This window comes from Streptopelia decaocto (assembly GCF_964273445.1).
Source record: "Streptopelia decaocto genome assembly, chromosome: 7".
NCBI classification, from domain to species: domain Eukaryota; kingdom Metazoa; phylum Chordata; class Aves; order Columbiformes; family Columbidae; genus Streptopelia; species Streptopelia decaocto.
The window spans coordinates 36898333-36921828 of record NC_138661.1 but is presented as its reverse complement, the minus strand read 5'-3'; the positions used below and the strand labels follow the sequence as shown (position 1 = coordinate 36921828).

General features: G+C 45.9%; 1 protein-coding gene across 2 annotated transcripts; it reads right to left on the bottom strand.

The window, feature by feature from the left end:
- Positions 1-820: 820 nt before the first annotated feature.
- PLEKHD1 (pleckstrin homology and coiled-coil domain containing D1) lies at positions 821-23496 on the bottom strand. Of its 2 annotated transcripts, XM_082058295.1 has the most exons (14): positions 23422-23496; positions 21431-21524; positions 20390-20479; positions 19819-19895; positions 14615-14706; positions 11996-12048; positions 10043-10137; positions 9035-9128; positions 7563-7741; positions 6670-6802; positions 5947-6091; positions 3849-3998; positions 3125-3248; positions 821-2653 (listed from the first exon to the last, which is right to left on the bottom strand). In XM_082058295.1, the coding sequence occupies exons 1-14, from the start codon at positions 23427-23429 to the stop codon at positions 2629-2631; spliced, it is 1359 nt and encodes a 452-aa protein (XP_081914421.1). In that variant the 5' UTR covers positions 23430-23496; the 3' UTR covers positions 821-2628. The 2 variants fall into 2 exon arrangements, with proteins under 2 accessions (XP_081914421.1, XP_081914420.1); XM_082058294.1 differs by lacking the exon at positions 821-2653 and having other exon boundaries at positions 2860-3248.

The following is a 23496-nucleotide window of genomic DNA, read 5'->3' as shown; positions in this document are numbered from 1 at the left end:
TAGCTGTTCTGCAACTTCTGAAGATTAATCTTAGAGGTGCAAACCATCCTAAATCTTCTCCTATTCTCAGACATGATGGAACAATTTAAGGAACTCTCCTCAGCAGAGGTAGTTCTTATCTCATACCCAGTTTTCCCAGTGAGATAAAGCAATCTGACCCAGGACTACTAGTGGAGGTTATCTGAACAGAGGAGGGTTGCTCCCTAAGCCATCGTCCTGTTACTGCATCGCATTAAAAACATACAGATAGCATTGGAATTAGTAATTCTGTGTCCTTTCAAACAGAACAAGGAGACAGTCAATTAAGATGCTACAGTGCATAGACCCAGCTCTGTGTTGACTGCCAGGGACCTTACGTGGTCAGGGCTGGTAGGTTCCTCTGCAAGACTAATATATACAGCAAGGAATGACTGATGACAAACACATCACTGCAGGTGGCTTAGGGCATGTCTTGGTGGTTACAGAGAGCTGCTCACTGGCTTCAGGTAAGCAAAGCGGACATTTCTTCTTTAGATTTTATACATCCTGGGTTTATACACATTTTAAAAATGGAAGTGGGTAGCAAGGGTAAATCATTTTACATACAGCCAGTCCTTTTGAGAGGTGATGTTCAAGCACATAATGCAACAACTCAGTGAAGCAGAGGAAGCGCACTGGCAGTAAATGAGTATGTCACAATGATTTGTCTCAACTCCTGCAGAGGCAATTTAACATCATTTCAGTGACAGTGTATCAAGAACACACAGAAATTGTGTCAGCATAACTTTTATTTATTTATTGCTGTCAATATGCACAGTAAAGGAAGACTTGATGTGGCTACCTCCGGAGTACAATACTTCTGTAAAGTCTGATATTGTGGCTTTTGATGGTAATAGATCAAAAGGTGCTGCATTCCCTAGCCACAAGGTGATTTTTCCTAACTTGCCTGAATTACAGATATGCTCCCTGGCTGTCCTTTTTTCTGTCCCTTCTAGCATCACATAGTATAGGCTTTGTAACTGGAAAATAGCCAGAGATTATGTGAGGACAGTGTCAAGGGGAAAAAACAGCTCTGTATTGCTTTCTCACAGCCATTCAGCCTTGTAGGAGCAAGAATTCATTTGTGGCTTTCTAGCACACAATCATGAGTGGAAAAGACACACAAGGATCAGGAGAGATGCAAATTATTTTTTCCAATTTTATCATCTGTCATCACAAAAATGTCAGCCTTCGGTGCTGGACCCTCAGATTATAGAAAACCTCCCATTGCCTGGCAGAACTATACTGGTCAGTAACTGCCTGAAAGGGAAAATACAGGCTGCGCCTTCAATGCTTTTCCTCTGGTCTCAGCAGAGTTACTCTCTCTAGGAGCATCACACCCTCTCAGTACACTCCTCCACCCTGCATCAGCACCTCTCCTGTGGCTGGCAAGCCAGGGCTCCCTTCCCTGCCTCATCCCTGATTTCTCCTTAGAAACAGCACTGAATTGGTAGGGAATGAGTTAGGTGGCCAGAAGTCAAAGCCTGGGACCAGACAGCATCACAGTCTGCATGGGACATGAAAGGAGCTACCCCGGAGTCACTGGACATATGCAATACCCAGGAGTACTGATGAGAGGTACAGGCCAGAACACCCCAGTAAATCTGCACTTGAGAGCCCCTGAGACCTAACTGTACCTCTGCTGGTAACTGCATCACCTTTGTATCGTTTATACCTTTGTTTCCCAATTTATACCCCAAGGATAACAGCATCGCTCTGAGCGTTCTTGTCACGTGCCCCGTAAGCACCCCGCAGCCAGCTGCGTGCTTAAAGAAGGCGGGAGAGGCTGCAAGGTTTCCACAGAAAAGTGTTTCCTCTCCTGTGACATACAAGATGACCACATGCAGGACAAGCCTCCCCTGTGATAACCACATGGTGAGCACCTGGGAGGGGACAGAAGCCAGCCAGAAGCCTACCACTGACAAGGCTGTCCATAGTGCCTCTCCCAATCCAGCCTTGACTTCCTAGAGGTCCCAGTTTGACCCAGATAACCTGGACTGCAGTTAAGTGAACTGGTAGAGAGCAGTACAAAGCCTTGGACATAGGTTATTGGCAGCAGTACATACAGAAATGACTTTCCCCACCTCCACAGCCCTGACAGCTTGCTATTGCCAAGGTTTAATTCTCCAAATGCTGATGGGGTTTGTTGCTGGACACTCATCCATGTGAGTTTTAAACCCATCAGTGTTTTACAGAGGTGATGAGGAGGCCATCTGAGTTAAAGGCTCCTCCACACTGAAGTAGCCTATAGATAACACCTTCTGCAGCACATAGCTCTGCTCCTCCGTCTGTCAATGACACAGCCAGATGTCCCAATGCAAAACAAGTACGAAGGTGGTTCCAGGATCTGCTGCCCACAGTCAGCACAAAGCAACCCTCCCTCCCGTTTGCATTGATGCCACTGCATTACCTATAAGCTTTTCTCTGCACATGATCATCCTTGGAGCCAAATCCACAGCATCCTCAGCTTATCTTCACCTTGTGTTGATAATATTTGCTTGAAATGATGTAGCATCAAGAGACTGCTTTGTGTTTGATACTGTTGCCTGTGCTTAGGAGGCTGGAACTGCTGCAGTCTTCAGGAAATGTGTCCCACCGAAGTGCTGATGACTAGGGGTGTGCAGTGAGATGTTTCCTACAGGAGATGAGGCAGAACAGGGTAAGCTGTGTCCAGTCGGGGAGGTTACATTGGCTGGGGCATAGGCTGATAAAGGGCTTTTGCAGAAGCACTTGTGTTTGGCAGACAGATTGGACAGGAAAGGAAAGAAGAGGCACTTCCTAAGCTACGGTCTGTGGTTCACTTTAACACTGACCGTGGTATCTTGGCAAAACATGGCTTAATGTAAGCAGCTGAAGCAAACAGATCTGGAGTGTACCCTAGAGTCTGCTAGGGTACAGGGAGTGTTCAAACTAAAGCAAAGCCACTAACTGAGGGAATTACCTACACACAACCTTCCCCCACTTTCCCCACCCAAAGGGTAACTCTCCCTTCTGACGCTATCACCTGATGGAGTAACTTTTTAGGGGCTGAATGGCAAGTTGAGATCAGAAGCCCCTTCCCACCAAGAGTCACTTTTCATCCCCTGAAGCAGAATCCTTTTGCGACCTCATGATTTGGTAGAGAGTTTCTCTGAAGTGCTGGTCCTGGCTCAGTCTTTTGGCAGCTTCTTTCAGCTCCTCAATGCTTTCAGCTTCTGAATGGGAGAAGATGAAGGACTGGGACTGCTTCACTGAAACAAGAGCAGCACAGAAAGGTCAGCACTCTCCATCAGGGACACAAACAGAAGACAAAGCTGCACTAGAGCACGAGCCATGTGATCAACACGACTGTGAGCCTGGCAAGGGATGAGCTAAGCACTGCACTTTAACAGCTTCATTGTATTGTTTGCAGAGGAGGAAAATGCTGACAGCATGGAAACACACTTGTCTTCTTGACAGCTGTCTCTGTTTTAGGGTTCCATATAGAACCTGATCTAACCTTCCAGGTAGCCACTCTGAGCACTAGCTTGGATTGGACAATGTCCAGGTGACCCTTCCAACCTAACTCAGTCTATGATAAGCATTCAGATGAAGTCGGCTTTGAGCACATGTTTTTTTTAGGGGCCCAGGACCACCACAGTAGTTACCTTTCAGCCCACATGAAGAGACATGCAACCAGAACATAGACTCTGCTCTCTGGTATAAGGAAATTCCAAGTTTTTCTGTAGCTCCATCCTACTACTAGGGCGTATGAAATATGAACCACATTTTCAGACCTTACTGGTCTGTCAGCCCCATCTGCACATATCTGCTCCTGCAGGATGTAGAAGCAGCAGCTACCCAATACCTACAGTCATTCCATGAAGTGCTGGCTCTCCGGCGGTGGAAGCGGCAGCTCTTTATGCGACGAGTGGCAGCCTTGTGGAGGTACACAGAGTTCTTCATGATCACGGGCATCTTGGCCTCCAGCTCGGCATTGCGGATGCACTCTTCAAAGAACTCTGAGAAAACACTACTGTGAGCAGTGACGGAAGAGACACATCAAGCAATGAATCAGTCACAAGGGACTGCACTCACTGATGGGCTGAGCCAGGTAATGACATTTAACACCTCCCTAGATTTTCACAAACAACAGTCTGTGAAGCTCTGGAGCATCATCAGAATTAACAAGTTCAAAGTGACAAACCTCCAGTCCGCAACAAATGCATATTCAAATTATAGAAAGAACCACAACCATCCATACCCCATCAATCATTCCCACAGCTGCTCATGGTTCAGCTTCCAAAAGCCTCTGATATTATGATAAAACTTCCCAACTCTCTTGCAATAGAGGGGTCTGAAGCCTTGCTCATTGCACTTTCTTTGAAGGACACTTAAAACCCATCAAGTTTAACTGCAGGCAGGGAGGTGTTGGTGACAGTGGCACAGGCAGACACACAGAGGCCATACATGGGCAGGGATTTCTAAACAGCATAGCAAATACTAGCACATATATGCATATATTACAGGCTCCATAAGAAGCCTATGTCCAATCTATGGCAATGTTATTCTGTTCTGATCTGCCACACAAGCTGCTTTTCCTGGTTGATTTCACCTCTCATGGTCTAAAACCAACATATCTTCTGCCGTTCCAGTCTTGCTGTCCTCCTGCCTGTCACTGATCCCTTGCTGTTCAGAGGGCTCGCATGTCAATGAGCCCCAACTCCTACATGAAAGGGCAGGGCAGAGCTGCAGGAATCACTTGGAAGGACTGAGGCAATCTGTGCTGGGTTCTGACGTTAAAGGGAACATTGCTGGTCCCTCACATTCTCTAGGGTTTTGCTCATCAGTACACTTTTACTCTTTTGAAGAAAACATCCCCAAAATTCTGAGATGACAAATGAGTGTCAGGAGACATTCAGTGCCAGAGGTTACTCACTTATGCCCTGTGCAGGCAGCTCAGATCTAGTTGAATGCTGAGCTCGACACATTCACTTTTTCTTACCATGGCTCTGAGCCAGTGGGATGAAGTTCAGAATCATGCCGTTTTGTCTCAGTTTAGAAATCTGATGCAGAAACTGTTGAATAATACTTCCATATATTTATATATAAATTATAAATATGTGTGTATATATATAAAAACTACTTAGATGTGTATTTATACTTGTATATGTAGCAGTGCTCAGAATGCCACAGGACTTTTTGACTCTTCTATATTGGCCCAATACATCCACCTTTCACTGAAATGAAGCCTTAACTGCATAAATGCAACATCTTCATAACAGCTTTCCCCTTCACTGCATTTGAGGATAGAAAACAAGGAATATTTCAACCCATCGAAACTCCTACTGTCAATTCCTGAACCTGAGTCAAGCCAGATGCTTGACCCAGGTAATGCTCCATCTTACAGAAGAGAAAGGGGGGGGGAAGGAAAAAAAAAAAAAGGCAAAGAAACAGAGATAAGCTGTGAGGAACTTGAGTCTTACACCTGACATGTGGACTGCAGTTGTCTCAGCACTGCAGTGCTGCAGCTCTGAGTAAGGATCCAAACTTCACCTGCTGGGCCACCTACCAGCATGTTCCTACAGCAACTGATATTCTTGTAACCAAGGCTGAGAAAAGAGTTTATCTTGAGGGGAATCAGAGGTTTCTTTATAACTCAGACCCAGTCAGTCTTTATAGCTCTGCCATAGCTTCCCTGTTTGACATTTTGGAAAGTGTTTAGTTTGTTTTCCACTCAACAGGGTGGGGTGGGATAATTTTGCCCTCCTTTGAGGGCAAAACACCAAGTGCCTGCAAAGCACATTCTGACTCCTCAAAAGGGAGACGTGGTTGAGGTACAAGGAGTTGGGAGAGCACAATGGTGCAGTTTTGCTAATTTGGGAACTTATTTTGTGTCTGGGAAGATGGGTAGAAATAGTTCCTCTCTCAGGCCTGCTCATTAGTAGAGAGGGTGGATGACTGACTTACTTCTCAAGTTACTGACATCTGCTTTCATCTTCTCCTCTTTCTCCTTGTTGCGATCCAGAGAATTTAAGCCTTGCTCTAAGCTCTGCAATGCTTCCTCAGCTTCTCTCAGTCTCTTCTCCAGATCCATGCGCACCTTCACCTCAGCCTGAGAAAGAGAATAAGCACTGCTGAAAAACAGCTTGTGTCTCAATAACCGTTCTGCTAACTCACAAGGTCTGTGAAGTACCCACCAAGCAGATGAAAATGAAGAAACAACAGTAAGGAGAACCAATAGAAACACTGTAAGAAAACAAAAAAGCTGTTCCTCATGTCTTCAGACAGAATCTGAATTTGAAGTCCAGCTCATCTTAGTAATTCTCCTTTACTCTGACTTTCATTTTCATAGCTTTCCTCTCATTGTATGAACCATGTGGAATCAGAGATGGTATTTCAATCTGTGAATTTGTGCTTATGTGAGTACTTGCAGCTGAGCAGAAACAGGAGGACATCTTTCCAGCTGAGATGGACTTGAGATAAAGGCAGTCAGTTCCCACAAAGGGATGCACAGTACTTAGTTTCAGAAACAAAACGCAGGTTAGAAGAGGAGGATAATTTCAGTAGTAGCTTCACAAATGAGAATAACTAATAGAGCTCAGGTCAACTTAGCTTTAATTTGGCCAAGTGGAAGTTTTCAGGAGAACTCTGGGCCCAGGAACAGCAATATGCAACATAGGCAGGGGATACCTTGAGGTCTCTCTCCGTCTGCTGCTTCTCTGCAGTCAGCTCCGAGAGCGAGTTCTGCAGCGCTTGTGACTGGGAAGAGTAAAACTCCCGCTCCTCCTCCAGTGCTCGAGACCGCTCCTCATTCTCCTTCATCCTGGTGCAGGGCACAGCAAAGGAAGACAAATGAAGATGACCATTCTCACCTCAGCACATCTCACAGGAGGGAACGGGCTCAGTATCATGATGGAGCATGCTTAACTACCTGTTTGCCCTGAGCGAAGAGGCACTAACAGGAGCACTGTCTGTGTTTCACCTCAAAAACACAAGCATTGCTGGAGAAAACCAGGTGGACAGTTCCTGAATGGAACATTCTCAACCCCAGATAAGGTCCAGGAGCACCAGACATTTCTTATGGACAAGTGCACAAACACCACATGGATTCATGTTCCTGAGTCCTGACATGAAAGGAGCAGGCCCAAGCAGCAGCAAGGAGTTCAGCTGCCCTGCTTCACTGTCTCCTCTGAAGTATTTATAACCTGAACTCCTGCCATGGGAACCAGATGAGCTTCCAGACTTGTTTTTGTGCTGGCAAGCAAAAAGCAAGTCAGCAGATAGCCATGTAATTTGGCACCACTAAGCCTGAGCAGGACCGAAGTGTCCTCTTCCTTTTACTGCACCCAGGAAAGGAAATTATAAAGGATCTTGCCTCTCTGCAGGTCTCAGGAGAAACAGGGGAACAGTTTTGAAGTGATACTAATTTGAAGCCTGAAAATATTTAGCCATACCTTTTCTGATTGCCTCCCACCCATGAGGAGGAAATACCTCTTTTCCAACCACCCTCTTCACACTGGATCACATGTTATCCCACATCCCTGTCTCTGACACCACTGTAAGAGCCTCTGTCCCCACTTCACCTCTTCTCTGCCATGAGTTTCTCCTCCAGAAGTTGTTGCATCTTCTCTTCAATCTGTCGCAGGCTGCAGCGCAGTCCCCAGATGGGGCTTTGCTCTTTGCTGGGGCTGATGGGAGTGGGGAGCTGACTCTCATTTTCTTCCAGCATCTCCAGCATTTGCTGCTTTTCCAGGGAGAGCTCCTTGAAGAAGGGCAAAGATTGTATCAGCCAAGTCTAACATTTCTGCTTCTGTTCCTGCCTGTTTCCTCCCTATTGAGTCCCTCCATCCTTACATCCACATTCCTCATTCAGGTTAAAACCAGGAATAACAAAATGTGGTTTTCCCTTCCTACCTGCCTCTTCAGGAGCAAGCCTCCACCATAGCCTTCCCTATGCAAGGTGTGATAACCTGTGGCTCTTTTAACACAACATGCTAGTAAGGACCCAGACCATGGACTGGAGCCTGGTGCTTCCCTAGTGCATCATTGATGCAGGCAGCTTCCCTGCCTTCCCCTCTCACCTGGCTCCTCAGTGTGAACTAGAGGCAGCCTCTTGGTGCTACTTCTAACTGTGGGGCAATAGGACATGTCATGCTGCTTTCCTGTGAATTGTTCAGTCTGCTGTGCAGACTCCTCCTCTAGCTTTCCAGTTCTTTTTTTCATACCTATAACTGCGAGCAAGGAGAAGAGCTCAAACGAACATCAGCAACAGATTTTTGCACAAACTTGCAGGATCTGACATGAACATTAAGGATGACATTGAAGCTTCAGAAGGTCAGCTGTGTGGAAATTTCACAAAAATACACATCTAGAAATTTCCACCAATCCACCAGAGTGATACCAAGTTAGGAAAGGGTTTAATACACTGACACTCCATTTCCTAAATTCCTGTGTGGTACATAGTTCCCTGGGAACCATGCTCCATTCTGTGAAGAAGGAATACCTCTCTCCTGCTCCAATTTACAACAGGACATAGGGAGTTGCAGTTTAAAACAAAAAATCAGAAAGCTATCACAGACTTACAGCCATGTTGGCTGGAATATTCCTCTGGTAGGGTCTGGTCCAGATCCCTGTTCAGAGCTGGTCTGTCAACACAGCAAGATATGGTCATCTGTGGCTTTCTAGAGCTGAGATGTGAAAACCTTCCAAGATGGAGGCTCTTCAGCCTCTCCCACTGCCTGCCTACCTATCCGGTGAAAAGTCTCTCCCCAGTGTTCAGTCTGAGGTTCCCAAACTGCAACTTATGGTCATTGTGGTGCATCACATCACCTGGTTTGGTTCTGCTGGGCCCCAAGTCACTTCTAGTCCTTTTCTGCAGGGGATTTTGGTCTTGATATCAGCTACCAAATGAACTTGTTAATCTGCACAAGACTTAACTCCAGCACTAGCAGATGTTTGATTCATTTCCACAGGACAGCATCACTTGCAGCCCTGGTCAGTTCTCATGGATTGTTCCCAAAACACTGTCACTCAGAGGGGAGAAGTGGTCACTCACCTCTAGGTTTTTCTGTAAGGACTGTGTCAGGCTTCGCAACTCTTTCTTTTCTTCCTCCACTCCCTTAAGGGAGCGGGCTGTGAGCTCTAGCTCCCTAAAGAAGCAGAAAGGGTGACAGCTATTGCAGGGGAACACTATCCCCACAGACTGCGCAGGCTGTGGATCTCTTTGTGCAGGACCTGCGAGCGGTGCTTGGCACAGGCAGTCCTGGAGAGCCAGGAGCCTGCTGAGAAGCATCATGCCTTAAACACACTATGGGTGTCCAGGAGCTTTACTGTGCCTCCTGATCCTCAAACCAAAAGCAACTGTTTGTGTGCTGCTCTAGCAAGGGCAGGTCTATGGTTGCAAGTGGCAGAGCTCAGACAGGGCAGTCATATCTAAGCAGATGTAGATCTATTAAAAGAAAAATGGTTTACAAAAATCAAAATCGCTTTTCTGAGATGTTGTTTAGGGAGAGGAAAAGAAAAAAAATAAGGCAATGGCAAAACATACCCTGCATTTGCATCCTTCCCCTTCTACATACATTTGCTGTTCATATTTTGCATAGCGTAACTCTTAAAATGACAATATTATTCTTGATAACACAACATCATCCACCCAGTGTCATTCAGCTGATGGTGGAAAACGAGATTCAGATGTCTGGAGCTGACATGGCTGGTCAGTCAATCAAACTAATTGCCTCTCTGAAATCCTCTAGCACCTGTCCATTGCCATGCTACCCCAACTAACCTGGGGTCTGCTCATGTCCCAGTCCTTTGAAAATTAGGTTGCTGGAGCCCTAAATGCACAACGAAACTAAGCTGAATTCTATTGGTCACACAAGTGATAGCAATTGCAGATAAACTCATCTCAGCCGTTCCTGTTCTGGTCAATACAGCAGCGATCTCCTTCCCACATGCACAGAATAGGTGGATTTCACAAACTGTTTTGATTGGCCACCGCAGCAGCACTTCTCCCCAGCGCAGAAGTTTGTGTCCTTTTTGTGCCCTGCATAGTTTGCCCTCTTACCGTCTGATCTGCTCCTGCTCCAGCCGCAGCTCCTGTACCACCTCTTCAAACCGCTGCTTCTCCGCTTCCAGCACCTGGTTCAGACGCTCGAGTTCCTGGACCAAAACAGAAGACAGAAATGTACTCTGCTGGCACACAGGTGGGAAAGGCTTCCCTGTTAACAGTGACTGGGACTTTTAACCTGAGCTATGTAGAGCCATTACCAGGCACCTGGAATTCCCTGGCATGCTCCTTGCACAGATCAGCTCTGCTGCACATATACAGAAGGTCCTAAGCTCCCTGGGAAAGCTGGATTCAACATGCATGTACCATTTCCAGGCATCCACGTGTGCAGATACAGAAAGCCTGGACAGGAATGTGACAGCCTCAGCACTGCTACACCTGAAGTGTGATATTTCTACTAGCTTGGCCTTGCTTCCCATCCCCACTGGAACAGGGAAAGACAAACTGCACAGCTACAGCTTTGCACAGTCTAAATGACCTGTCACTATCTTCATACTAATAAAACCATGCTTAAAGAGCATGGAATACCACAAGCTGTCCTCGAGCAGCGGAACAGTCTCTTCCCCTAGTTTAGAGAAAGCAGTGATATAGAAAGACCTACTGCTGATGGAGAGAGAGAAGGACAAATCACAGTGAGGGTCCTGCTCCTGGTCAGGTCCCCTTGCAGCTTTAGCTGCTAAACAGAACTCCTGCTGCAAGCCCAGACAGGTCACAAAACAGCACTGACACCAGATTAATTCATAATAAGACTCTTGCTCCATGGTGCAGATACATGCTTTGAGCTGCTTTCCCAACATATTGCTCTGAAGCCTTCAGGCTCACAGCAGGTCACACTGCCACAGCTCAGCAAGCTATGTATTCGTTCCTTTATCAGTACCGAACTCCTTCAAACTAACCTGGCCTCGTTTGCCTTTTGTGGGCAATGAAGACACTGTGCATGACTTTGTAAGAGCAGAGATATGTTCCAGGGTCTTTAGACAAGGGCATTTCCCTCCCTATGGCTGTGGGTTGTGCAGCAGGCTACCTCACCAGAAAGTGATGTGTCCCTGCAGAGGCAGAAATAGCTCAGCCCTAAAGGAGTATCCAAGACACCTCTGAATTTTAGCTCTGCAGAAATGTACAGAGGAAAAACATAGGAGGAAGAAGCCCAGGTTGGTATTGCCATCTTTTGCTAAAGAGGGGCAATGGTGATTTTGGATCAAACGTGAAAGATAACATGCAACAGTTTGCAAGATTGCAATGTAGTGGTCTACAGCCATGCAGGCTTTCCCACCATGTAACAGGACAACCCATTTGCAAAGCTATCTTGCAACAACTTTATGGTGATGCTATTAAAAAACTGGTATAGATCTGGGGTAAATAGGAGAATAGGTTAGTTTAAAAATATTAAGAAAATATAAGTTAGGAAAAGTTTGGAAAAAAAATAATAAGCTTGATAAATTAAGGTATCATAATTACATCTAAGGGAGTGCTCTCAAGTCTTCCCCAGTGCAATGTTTGTTCTCCCCATCTCTGGTGTGTCCAAAGAGCAAAACGTTGCTTTTTGCTGCTCCTTTTTTCTCACTATGGTGTCTCTACACTAGAACAATGTCAAGTCCGTTTATTTGCTTTCTAACTGTGGAGACAGACAAGTTGATTGCCACAGTCTTCTTGAATCTGCCAAATAACAAGTGTATAAGTCAACCTAATGAATATTAATTTAATCTGATCTTTGTCCTGGAGACATAATCACAAGCACACTGCATGGAAGAGGAGCAGGGTTACATCTCCAGGACCCACCTCATGGCACAGCTCTTATTCCTCTCTTCATCCACAGGGCCCAGAGGTTGGCTGAAGACTATTTTGGCTCCACAGAATCCCTACATGAACCCTGACATGCCTTCAAACCAACAACTCCCAACCTCCCAGTCCTGTCATGCTGAAGGAAATCAGCTTGTGATGAACACTCACCTCTTTTTGCTCCCTCTGCAGGCACAGCTCTTCTGTTTCTTCCATTAGCTTATCTGCAAACACACACACACACACACAGAGGCCAAATGCAGAGAAAAGCAAAGAGAAATGCAATTTATATCCTGGGGATATTTATGAGTATGAAACACTGGCTGTTTGAAGCTTGAAAATGCAGCGTTCCCTATTGTTCTTTGTGTATCTGTCTGGGAGGCTCCAAAGGCTGAGATGATGCTAATGGGATGTTCTATAATTTCCCTTCTGCCAAATAAGTTCAGAAACTAAACAACCATATTGCTGTGTACTCCTTCTAAGGTTTCCTCTCTGTGTTCTTAAAGAGCATTAACAAACTAACCTTAGCAACCCTGTAGCTGAGTCAGGAAATATTCTTATCTCTGCTTCACACATGAGGAAGCAAAGGCACAGAAAGGTTAAGTGGGTGCACAGGGTCGCACACTGTGTAGCAGCAGTCAGTCCTCCTGCAGCTCGGTGCCCCATCCCTACCTGCCTAGCACATCACTCTCTCCATCAGCCCCCTGGACATCACTGCCAGCTCCTTATTGTCACCTTGGGATGTCCCAAGCCAAGCACAGAAACAAATCCCCTAACTTAGCCCCAAAACCTCTAGCTGTTAATAATAGTTCCCCTCACCATCAGTTGCTCGTCTACTGAGGACACGTGCCCACCAGACACTGTGACCCGATGTACCTACATTGTGCTACCTTAAACAGAGGCCCTGCCTTAGGCAGCTCTTAGTCATGCTCACAGGGAACCAGCCAGAAACACATTCCTTATGGATAAGCCTGGGGTTTAGCTCTCAGCTCTGCCACCTAGGTGCCATGTGAGCAAGGGCAGATTCACTGTAGCACTTTACAATTAAGTCTTCTCCATATCAGGTGATGAAGATGCTACCAGTTTCCTTTGTACTAGGAACTGAGGAGATTACTACTGCTGGCAGGATTACTACTGCTAGGAGGAACGCAGACCTCCTACTCCTGCCCACAGCAGGGCTCCTGGATCCAGAGCAATAGTGTTGTGTTACTGAAGTTCTGCTGCCCACCACTGCTGCCTTTCCTCCCCACTCCAGCCCTCTCCCTCCTTGCCGGGACCCAGCGCAACCTCACTGCAATTACACAGCGGTTGTCCCACCTTCCCTCTTCTACCCCTCTTGGGGGAGACCAAGCTCAGGGCTTGATGGGCTTCTGCAAATTCCCTGCCTGAGAGAGAACCTGCATCTCAGCTGGGTTTGGGACAGGTGGAAGGTAACGCCGGGGGATTCAGGGAATTTCCCAGAACATTGTTTCCTTCGTCCACAGAGCCTTGAACTGCTGTAAGGAGCAGTTCCTGACCTCAAAGCTTCAATACAGGATGGACACAGATCATTAAAGGTCAGGCTAATGAGGCAGAAGCCTCAGTAGTTATATAGGAATATATAGACAACTGCTGTCAGAAGAAAGTAACCAACTGTGACAATTGACCAGCTCTGAATGTTCTTGTCATGGACCAAAGAACCCAATGAAATACATATTTTATTTATATTTTATATTCCAGATATCTCCTGTTTGCCACAGAACATGCACTCCTCTATGCCTCCATTACCTTTTCTTTTATCATACTGTGGCCCTCTTTAGTTTCTTATGCTCTTCAATCTGCTCTGATGGTTGCAAAACAATGTTTTGACAAAACATTCTTGTTTCTAATTTTCCTCCTATCTCTCCAGGTCCTCCCCTCAGCACTCTGTGTTATCACTTTGTCAGGTGTGGAACCATTCCTCCCTGTCTGCCTCACATACGAGCACATCCATCAGTTTATATGTGTGAATGGCACTTAGGTGGCAAGATGAACATGCCTTGATACTTGAATTTTGATCCCTGTTACATGTGAGACCACATACTGAGATCACTGCTAATCAACATGGACGCAGAAATGCAAAAGGCTCTTCAAGATCCCTCCAGTGGCTTGATGATTCAGAGTGGATACCACAAGCCCCTGCTTGTGATTTCTTCCAACCTAAATGATTCTTTGTTCATCTGGAGCAACTGCTCTCTCTTCATTGCCCACAGAGAGAGCAATGACAATTTAGCCACTGCCATTTAGCCACTCAAACAAGCCCATGCAAATGTTCCCACTTCCAATATGAACAATGTGAACAAAGGCAGACAAAGACCAAGTAGAATAAGACCAAAAAACCCCCTCCAAACCAGCTAGAAAAGGAAAACCTGGGCACAAAAAGTTGTGATCAGTCTTGGAAATACCAGTCCTGTGTGATTCAGGGAGACAAAGGTACTGGCTGTTTGCCTGGTGAGCAGCTGAAATCAGCACATCCAAGCTTCTCAGGGGCAGCAAACATTTGTGCAGTCTAACCATCAGGAGCTGCAGGACTGCAGCATGCTGGCCAAAGCACATTCTTCCTTTCACACAGATAGCCAGATCCTACCTTAGCATTTTCATGTTTTGACTCCTTTCAAAACCTGAATTTCGACTGCTGACTGCTCAAAAGCTTCAACCAGTAAAAGTCATGCATAAGAACCTGTAGCTGCTTGGCTTGATGACACTGACAACTCCAGAAAAGCAAAATGGCTATTTTGGGGCTTATGGCTTTTGTAAGCAAGAGTTTCCTACCTAAATACTCCTGTTTCTCCTTGGCCAGCTGCAGTCCTTGGGCTTCCAGGCTCTCAATCATGGCTTCTCCCAGCTGGGCATTCTTCCAGGTCCTGGGGAGAGCAGACACACAGCAAACAATGTAAGAGAGCTAGGGGTCCCACCGAGCCAGGCAGAGGACTCAGCCCAGCAATTGTTCAGTTCAAACATGGAGACTCTCATCAGTTGGGAGAAAAGTTCTGTAAATTTTTCTCCACAAATGAATGGAGAAATTTCCCTGGCATTCAGTAATATATATATATCTATTTCTTTATTTATTTAAATACAGGAGCAGTATGTCAACAGCTGGCAGCTATTCAAACTTTTTTTTCCAGTGTTTTGGAGATTTCTACAGTGAACTTAGTCTTCAGGACTCTCCAGACTGGCACAGCACATGCACAGCCTCCAGCAGTACCTGGAAACCGTTAAATGAATCCTGACAGACTTTAGAACTAGATTTTAGCTTTTAACTCAATTAACTTCCTATTTGACAGTTACATTGTCTTCTGCGGCCTTTCCAATACTTTGCTGCTATAGCCACTCTTTCCCTTCAAACACTAACTGATTGACTCCTTCCCACAGCCTTCTATCATCAGCCTTTCTGGTATCCATCATCCAACCTGAGACCAATCAATCCCTCCTCTGCTAAACTTGTAAGCTACTAGGATTTGGTGCCTGCCTACACTGTGAGTTACGTGCCTCTCCCTGTAAAACAAAACAAACCAACCAACCAACCAAAAAAAACCCAACAACCAAAACCTCAAACACCCACAGCAAAACCAACCAAACACCCACAAAACCAACCAAAAAAAAAACCACACCAAAACCAGAGATACAAGCCAAACAAGATGCTGGCAAGTAGGAAGAGTAAAAGGAAGCAGACATATTCAAAGAGTACCTTGTGCTATTGTAGGACCATTGGCCAAGGAACCTCAAGGTCTGTTGAACACATTATAAAACTAAGCTGCAAAAAGGCCTGTGGAGCAGATGCCCATTACTGATTGAGTTGATGGACAGGGTAGGCTTTAATATACGTCTTAAATACCAAGGACAAAGACACACAAATCAAAAACAGAACCAGAAATGGAGTTTGCTGCTGATGTCCATTCATGTTCCATTAGAAAAAACTATCTACACACATCAAATACATAAAATGCATATGTAAAATGAATCCAAATCTATTTATATAGATGCACATACAGGAACAGCAATTGCTGCCGAGAAATTCTGCCATCTTTGTTAAATCCTAAGGGAGTTCACTAACATTAAACACCTCTAAACCTTTCTGTACCAGGCCTCTTTGAGAGCCATTTGAAATTGTAGATTTTCGGAAACCATTAAGTTGGCAACCTCTTATAAAACAATTTCAAGGCAACCTGTACTTCATCTCTTACAAAAGCCAGACAAATACATTAAACACACATCACCCCAGGGACCAGGCAGATCACAGCTCCAGCAGCCCAAGCACTGCCTTGTGCTCTTTGCAGACAGCTGGGTTTCTTTTCAGCTAATGAGCATCTAGGATATTTCTAAAGTGCAGAGGAAATTAGCATGCTAATTAAAAAGGTGATGTTGTGCCCACAGGTAGACATCTTCATCTTGAGTGAGAAGAAGTAGCTGTGAATGTGTTTTTCCCCTAACATCCTCTGATACAGGATGAATCTGTTTATAAAGAAACCAACAGCAAACAGCTCAAAGGTGGAGACACAACAGAGTTTATCATATGATCACTAGGAGAGATTCAAAATAGCTGTACCCTTTAAGGTGTCTGTTTATCGGGTTCACTATTCCAGAGCTCACTTCCTTCTGCTTTCCCAGCCTATTGAGATAATTCCCTCTCCATAACTCAAATTTTCTTACACCCACTACTGTATAACTTAGAAGACGAACCCTTATCACTGTGTAACATTTCAGCTTTTATTGCCTTCGTCTGCTGGAACCTGTGCCAGTGTGTAACTGCACCTGGGGGGAGGTACAGGCTCTGACTGCAGCTGAGGGGCAAGCAAGTGCTTTTCTTCTGTACTTCTTAACAAATTAGTTTTCATCAGAAAAAGCCACATTGCTTCAAATGCTGGAAAGCGCAGGGTCAGGAATGCCCTTGAGACACGTAGAAAGTGCCCTTATAATCTAACTCTGCAAAAAACCCCCAAAGCTTTATAGTATTTTCATTTGCTATACAGCTCAAACACCAACTGTTCCAGTCCTTTCACAGCACTGGGAGCATCCCTCTAGCTTTGCCTGCATTTTACCTTTCTGAAGAGCATCCACAACCAGTTTTGAGACACTTAGCACATACATCCTGTGGATCATGAAGTGCTATGTTACCTAGTTCTCTCTAGGTAAGAGCCCAGGATGGATAATCATCTATAGTTATGGGGATTAGGAGAGAGGGGACACTAAAGTATGGCCATCCAAGGAGACAGGCTATATGAAGGTAGAGTTGCCTAAGTAGGGAGTGTGACGGTCAAGAAAGGAAGGAGCGTGGTTTTGCCAAGGGCCTAAAGGGGTAGAGGTATAGAATTCTTATCCAGCAGCAGGCACAAATATCTTCCAGAAAACAAGAGAACCGGGACAACCCATTTTTTAATCCTTCCCCAAATGTCAAGTGACTTCTTTTTTTAATGCCAATCACAAAATGTTCCCAGCAGAGTGTCACAGATAGGCATGCAATGTGGCAACTGTTTGCATGTTTCTCAGAACAAGCGCTCAGCATTATTCTCAGCTGGGCTCAGCCATGCCCTAGTTCATGCCTTTCTCCTGACAAAAGGAGTTGGTGATGTGGTTTTTCTTACCCATTGCCCACCAAATCTACTTTTTAACTAGTGGAGGGGATGCCGCTATGGACATAGCGAGAGCACGTGTGCCTCCTTCCCCTACTTACAGCAGCAAAAGCCTCTGGGGTGGGAAGAGAGCCTGGTCAGCTGGGAGTCAGGGCTTTGTGCATTGCCCTCCTTTGTGCACTTCTGAACAGCTTTCAAGATCTGGCAAGTGTGGTAAGTCCTAGCCACAACACATTGGAAGGGTAGAAAGATCATCACCTCCCCTCCACACTGAATAAGCAGCTTCCCTATTAAACCAGGAGGGTTGGAGAGGAGTGGAGAGCTGAAGGCATCACTGAGCACACTGAGGGTAGAGGTAATAAGCTGTTGTGCAGGCATTGCCCATTGGCCCCCACCCCCCACCCCAGCCACAGATGTCAAAAGGCAGCAGAGGAAACTGAAACAAAGAAGAAAGAACAGAGGACCCTTTCCACCCTGGATTCATTTTTAGCTCTTTCCCTTACTTAACAAAATCTCAGTCTGTGAGGTTGGGGGTTTTTTGAGCACGGTGTGGGGTTTTTTATCCTTTGGTTGAGCTTAAAGAATGAGGGAGACTGTAGGATGATCACAATAAACTGGAAATTCTGCAGTGCCATCAGCAGTACAATCTCTGTCTAGAAACAGGGCAATAAAGCAGGCTGCCTAGATTTCAGCTGCATAATTTTAGCTTTCTCATTCATCGCAGTTCAATTTACTGGCCCCTGCTGTGACTTTCTGGCTGCTGCTTGGCTCCCAACCTGACCTTTGGAGCATAAATCTGTGCTTTTCCTCACGTACAGGTTATCATCAGCACTGATTAGGCTGGCACGGGAACTGCATCACTCTCCTCCTCTAATGCAAGAACAGAAGCAGAGAAGGGAGGGAAGGGGGTGTCACAAGTGAATTTTCAGCTAGGTGCAGGTGGTCTTCTGTATGACAGCAGCCACTACCTAGCTCCTGTTTTAAACACTGGTGCTGGAATACTGGAGCAAGGACTTGCATGTGAGAACCCCTCCTGAACTGTGCAGTTAAGTCTAATGTTGGTAAAGGCAAGTGGAGACCTGTGCTATTGAAGAAAAACCTCTGAATTACTCAAGGGCTAAATCTGGATTCCTCATCCTCTGCAGTGGCCAAGCCTGCTCATGCTGAAGGGGTGACAAAGGTCTGCCTTGGGTCTTGTGTCCCATGGGGCTCATGCTCCCATCAAGCTTTAATGGACAGCTTAGTGTTGCAGTGCACACAGTACTGTGGAGGTAGCTGAGCTTGCTCCCTCACCAAAGCCAGGCTCACTGCAGCAGCACAGAGCTTGACTTAGCTTGATCCTCCATAACACTGTGTTACCCATTAACTACAAACGAAAATTTTCAGCCTCATGGAGTTGCAAGTAACCAAGACACCTCCTTTATCATGCATACATGCATGCATACATTGGTATTACAAGTTCAAGTTGCCTGAAAGGGCAGCTTTTGTCCCTACAGTCACAAGAGATCATGTACAAACGCTGTAACACAGCTGCAAAGGGCAGAGTAAAGTGCTTGTTGCTTTAAGTCTCATAGCTGAATAGTAGGCTCTGCTCTACAGCTCTGGAAGTTTCTACCTGGCTTAGGAAAGTCAAATCCCTGTTTAAGGGTTAGTTCTTCCTGCATCTGGTGAAATTTAGAAAAACCCTGCTCTGGTTTCACGGGACAGCTGCTCATAGTACCATCAGGATTCTGAACGCTGAGGGATTACAGAGCTGGTGGCCAACGAGCTGCAAATCTCTCCAGCTCTCTCGGACTATAAACTCAATATTGTACACACACAGCAACCAAAGCCTTTCATCCATCTGGGTGGGCTGAAAATGCTTGACTAAAACCTCCTCCCCTGGGATTTAGCCTTCCTCTGTATTTCAGGATTAAACTGCCTCAAGAGTCCAAATCCTGTGCAGCCTGAGCACCCCAGATGTGGGCATGGGGATATACACAGCACACGATTGCCTCAGGGCTGTTACTGACACCTCGGTGTGGCAGGTCGTGCTTGGGAGAGCAGGGACAGGCTGGTGAGGTCCCTGCTCACCAGCAGCATGTAGAGCCACATGGGCAGCTGCTCACCAGCATTGTGCCTTGCCTGTTCTGCTCTTACCCCAAATTCATACATCTGTGGTGTAGGGAGTTTTTCTGCAGATGACAGCCTGGGCTTGTTATCAGTCATACTGCAAACTGACGTGGAAAGCTTTGTGTCAGCTTTTTCGTTTAAGGAAGAGATGGGTCCAGGAGGCAACTGAAGGTCTCACTAGCCTTGAGGAGCTTCTCTTCCTCCCATTAGTCCTTCTAGTGAGGCTTTTTCCTCTTTATCCTTTATGCATCTACAGAGCAGATCAAAGAGAATATGGGGTAGAAAGCAGCTTACACTTTTCCAGACTCCTGTAGCATCTCTAGCCACTGAGCCTGCTCAAACTCTGATTCGGCTGCTAGAACAATGTTACCCTAGAAGAAAGGAGAGGAAAAAAATTGATTAGTGAGGCTGGTGGCTGACATGCCTCTGTGCACAAACTGGACATAGCTAACATCTGTGGCAGGAGGAGAGCCCACCGCAGGCTTCCACCTCCATGGGAGCAAATATGACCCATGCCTACCACACATTCTTCCTTGGAAAGAGATGCACACAGCAAGCAGCCACACTAGGAATAAAATGACAGGGTGACGTGAGCTGTAGGGCTCCTGAATATATGTCTACTGGTCTGCTAGTATCATAAGACCTGCTGTCAGAAAGAGCATGTTCCCTTGTTGGTTGTAAAAGCAGGAGAAGCAGCAAAACCTTGAGGTGACTTGAGATGCTAAGCCACCCTCTCTCACAGGATACTCTGCTCAGAGAGGGAAGGCATACCTTGGTGGGTTGGGACAGACTGTCAAGCCAGCTCTGCTCATCAGCAGTAAATGCTCCATTTATTTATTTTTGAGAGGAAGAAGAGTCTACTTACATGGAAATCTTCATGAGAGATCTTTATGGCATAAGGCATGTTGGGCTCTTCTTTGGGCTCCACAATGCAGCCTCCCAGGGGTATGACACCCTGGGGATGAACCAGAGCACTCCATTCAGCAAAATAAAGCGAAAATATTAACTAACCAGGAGATGAACTTTCACTTTTGGTCACAAGTGGGTCCCTGCTCTGCCTTGGTAATTCCAGGAGTGGCAGTACACACAGTTCCTGAAAAGCAGAGGGACTCTCACCACCACTAGGAGACCTTCAAGTGGAGAGGTGGTAAAGATGGGTCTCCTGCATTCCGCTTGGAGGGAAGGGTGCTATCTAGAACATGAAAGTGGGAGCTCTTTTATCAAGCAGGAGGTGATCTCCCAACAGGGGCAGATGTTGCAGAGTCACAGTGTGGTAGCACGAGAGAGGTTCTGCATCCATTACCATCACCACCAGTAGGTCAACAACCCACGTGTGCTGTGTGGGGATGGATGGATGGCCTGCTGCCCCTGACCAAGCTGGGAGAAATCAGCACCTTTGGAAGTACATGTGCTTCACCATCCTTCAGTGACTACAGAGGATAAAAGCAAACTCAGGGCACAGAGTTCCCCCCTGAAAGCTCCAGGAGGCAGAGCTACAGAGGGTGCTTCTCAGAGTTGAGGGCACAGGGGTTAGCAGGGGCTGGCTGTGATCACTTCCAAGTGCAAATACAGGTTAGGAACAAGCAGCAATCAAAGCTGCTAGCCCCACCACTGGCTTTGCCAACTGTATTCTCATAGCCACAAGATTAGTTGATTGAGAGATCAAGAAAACAAGAGGAATACATGTACTATCAGGTTAAAAGACAAAAACCAACCAAACAAAAAGTCATGTACCTGCTGAATCATTAAGGAGCTTGAAGAGGTGCTGACATGATCTTGCTTTTCTTTGAGGCTTTCCTGGATCTGTGAGAAGTTTGTAACTTACCTTGTCTTCACTTGCTGGGCCCGAGGAGAGGGTAGGAGCTAGAAACAGAATAACCCCCTCTGCCATGCAAATACTTCTCACCTTGGGGTGGATATTGAAGTATTTATTGCTTTCAAAACTCTTCTTCTCACTCTCAGCATAGTAGAGCAGGAAACTCTCCTTAATGATAAAGAACCTTGAAGACAGAAAAAGGAAATCATTTCTGTTAGAACAGAGGTTGTGCTTCACAGCACAAGAAAATCTCCACCTAACTAAAGTAGCTTTCTGAGCAGAAGGGTTTACTATTCCCATGCAACCCTAAGGTGGTTCCTGACTCCTGTTCATAGCCGAGAGCTAGTGCTTAACACTGAGCACCAAGTTCAAGTGCTTCAGGCTTCTACTTTATCACAGTGTGCACACGCCAGCGTTGGAGGCAAACCATAGAATCGTCGCTGACAGGGGAATGGGGCAGTGGTCTGCATCCAAGACAGGAGCACAGCCAAAGCCTTTTAGCATCTCGACCTGTGCATACTCTATCTAGCCCATATGTTGGATTCACTCTATTGGAAGAGAGCTGCTCCTTTTTTCTCTCTCATGGGATAAGAGCAACTAGAAGCTTATTTTTGCAATCTATTCCCTCCCACCCTCGGCATAAGCCAGAAGGGAAGAGTTCCTGCTATAACATGGAGTCATATGTCAGGAACAGTCACAGGCTGGCATCCCCAAGCAACTCTCGAGGCAAAAGCTTGACCATGAGAGCACTCAGGAGCAGAAATAAATTTTGGGGATATTTTCAAGCAGACCTCCTGGCAAAGTCTCCTGTCATTGACCTTTGTAAATACAAAAGAATTTTTTTTCTGTTCCTCATATGTATCACATTAAAATGTTCCTTGTTTGGGTCAGTTAGCCCTAGGTATGCTCTGACGAACACGGTATAGTAGCCAGAAAATATCATGCTTCTGTAAACCAGCCCTCTAATTTACTGGAGCATGTCCTCAAAATTGTGATTAAAGGAGTACCACTTTGTAGCTTATCTGGATGTTCAAAATACCCCTGTAAGAGTCCCTTTATGAAAACTGAGTTTGAATTTACCCTGCAGGCAGTGGTACAGGGGAGATATGTCCAACTTAGCTTAAAATCAGTCTGAATCTCTGCAGCACTCAAAAATGCTGAAGAGAAGCTGAAAAAACAGGGATGAGTTTAGCAGGGAGGTTTCAAAAGAGTTAATGACAATGTTTTGCACTGTTCTGTAATGTATTTTCTGATATGAGAAAAGAGGGATTTGGAAGGCAATAAGCCGAAAATGAATGTGCTTTTTGCACTGCACAAAACACTGCTGTGTAAATCACTTTCATGTGGTTCTGAGGACAAGAACTCACGAGGAATTTGGAAAGGATAAGGCATTTCTGTGGATCATGAGAACATCCCAAGGGAATCCTCCTGCTTCTGGGCAGAAAGCCTCCGCTCTGAGGGGTCAGGAAGAGACTTCTCCAGGCAGTGCGTTCCAGCCGTGCACCCCAAGGATTCCCACACCGTTCTCCAAAGCCAGTGTTAACAATGGGCTGTGGGCTGAGCTCTGATCCACAAGAGCAATTCTAACACCTCCACAAGCCCATCCCACCCCAGTCCTCTCCTGCAAAAGAGGCCCCATCAGATGGAGCTGAGCAATGCCTCCAGCACAGACTAGAACATCAATTGATTACCAGTTTAGCTTCTAAAGTTAAAGAAAGAAGTGGAAGCTGGCAGAGAATTACCAAGTGCAGACTGACTCAGGGAAAAGCTTTAGCACTTCCACCAGTTCCTGTTTCTTGCTCTTCTGCTGTGGCTCTGGCAAGACAGATGAAATTGCCACATGCCACAGGAACATCACCATAGACTCACAGGGGGAAAGGCACAACACAAGAGAGCTAAAACTTCTGAAATCCTGCAGCAAACTAGAGCTCTGGACCTACTGTGCACCTCCTCCAAAATGTTTAAAAGGGACAGTCATTGAAAATCTACATATTTCTATCCAGAAATATTCAGAACATACAAAGATCAGCAGCAATTCCTGTGCCACAATTTTTTTCTTCTCCTTGTCCACTCATCTATACCTGCTCATGTTGGCATCAGAGGTGGGGAGAAGCAGCCAACTCGCTGCCTCAGCAGGACACTGTCTTCTCACTTGA

Excerpts from the sequence above, each read along its gene's own strand:
- PLEKHD1 (XM_082058294.1), bottom strand. Across the intron at positions 19,896-20,389 it reads TCTCTCATGAAGATTTCCAT|GGTAACATTGTTCTAGCAGC; the intron begins GTAAGTAGACTC and ends CCTTTCTTCTAG. Across the intron at positions 6,803-7,562 it reads AAACTCATGGCAGAGAAGAG|GATGAAGGAGAATGAGGAGC; the intron begins GTGAAGTGGGGA and ends GCCCTGCACCAG.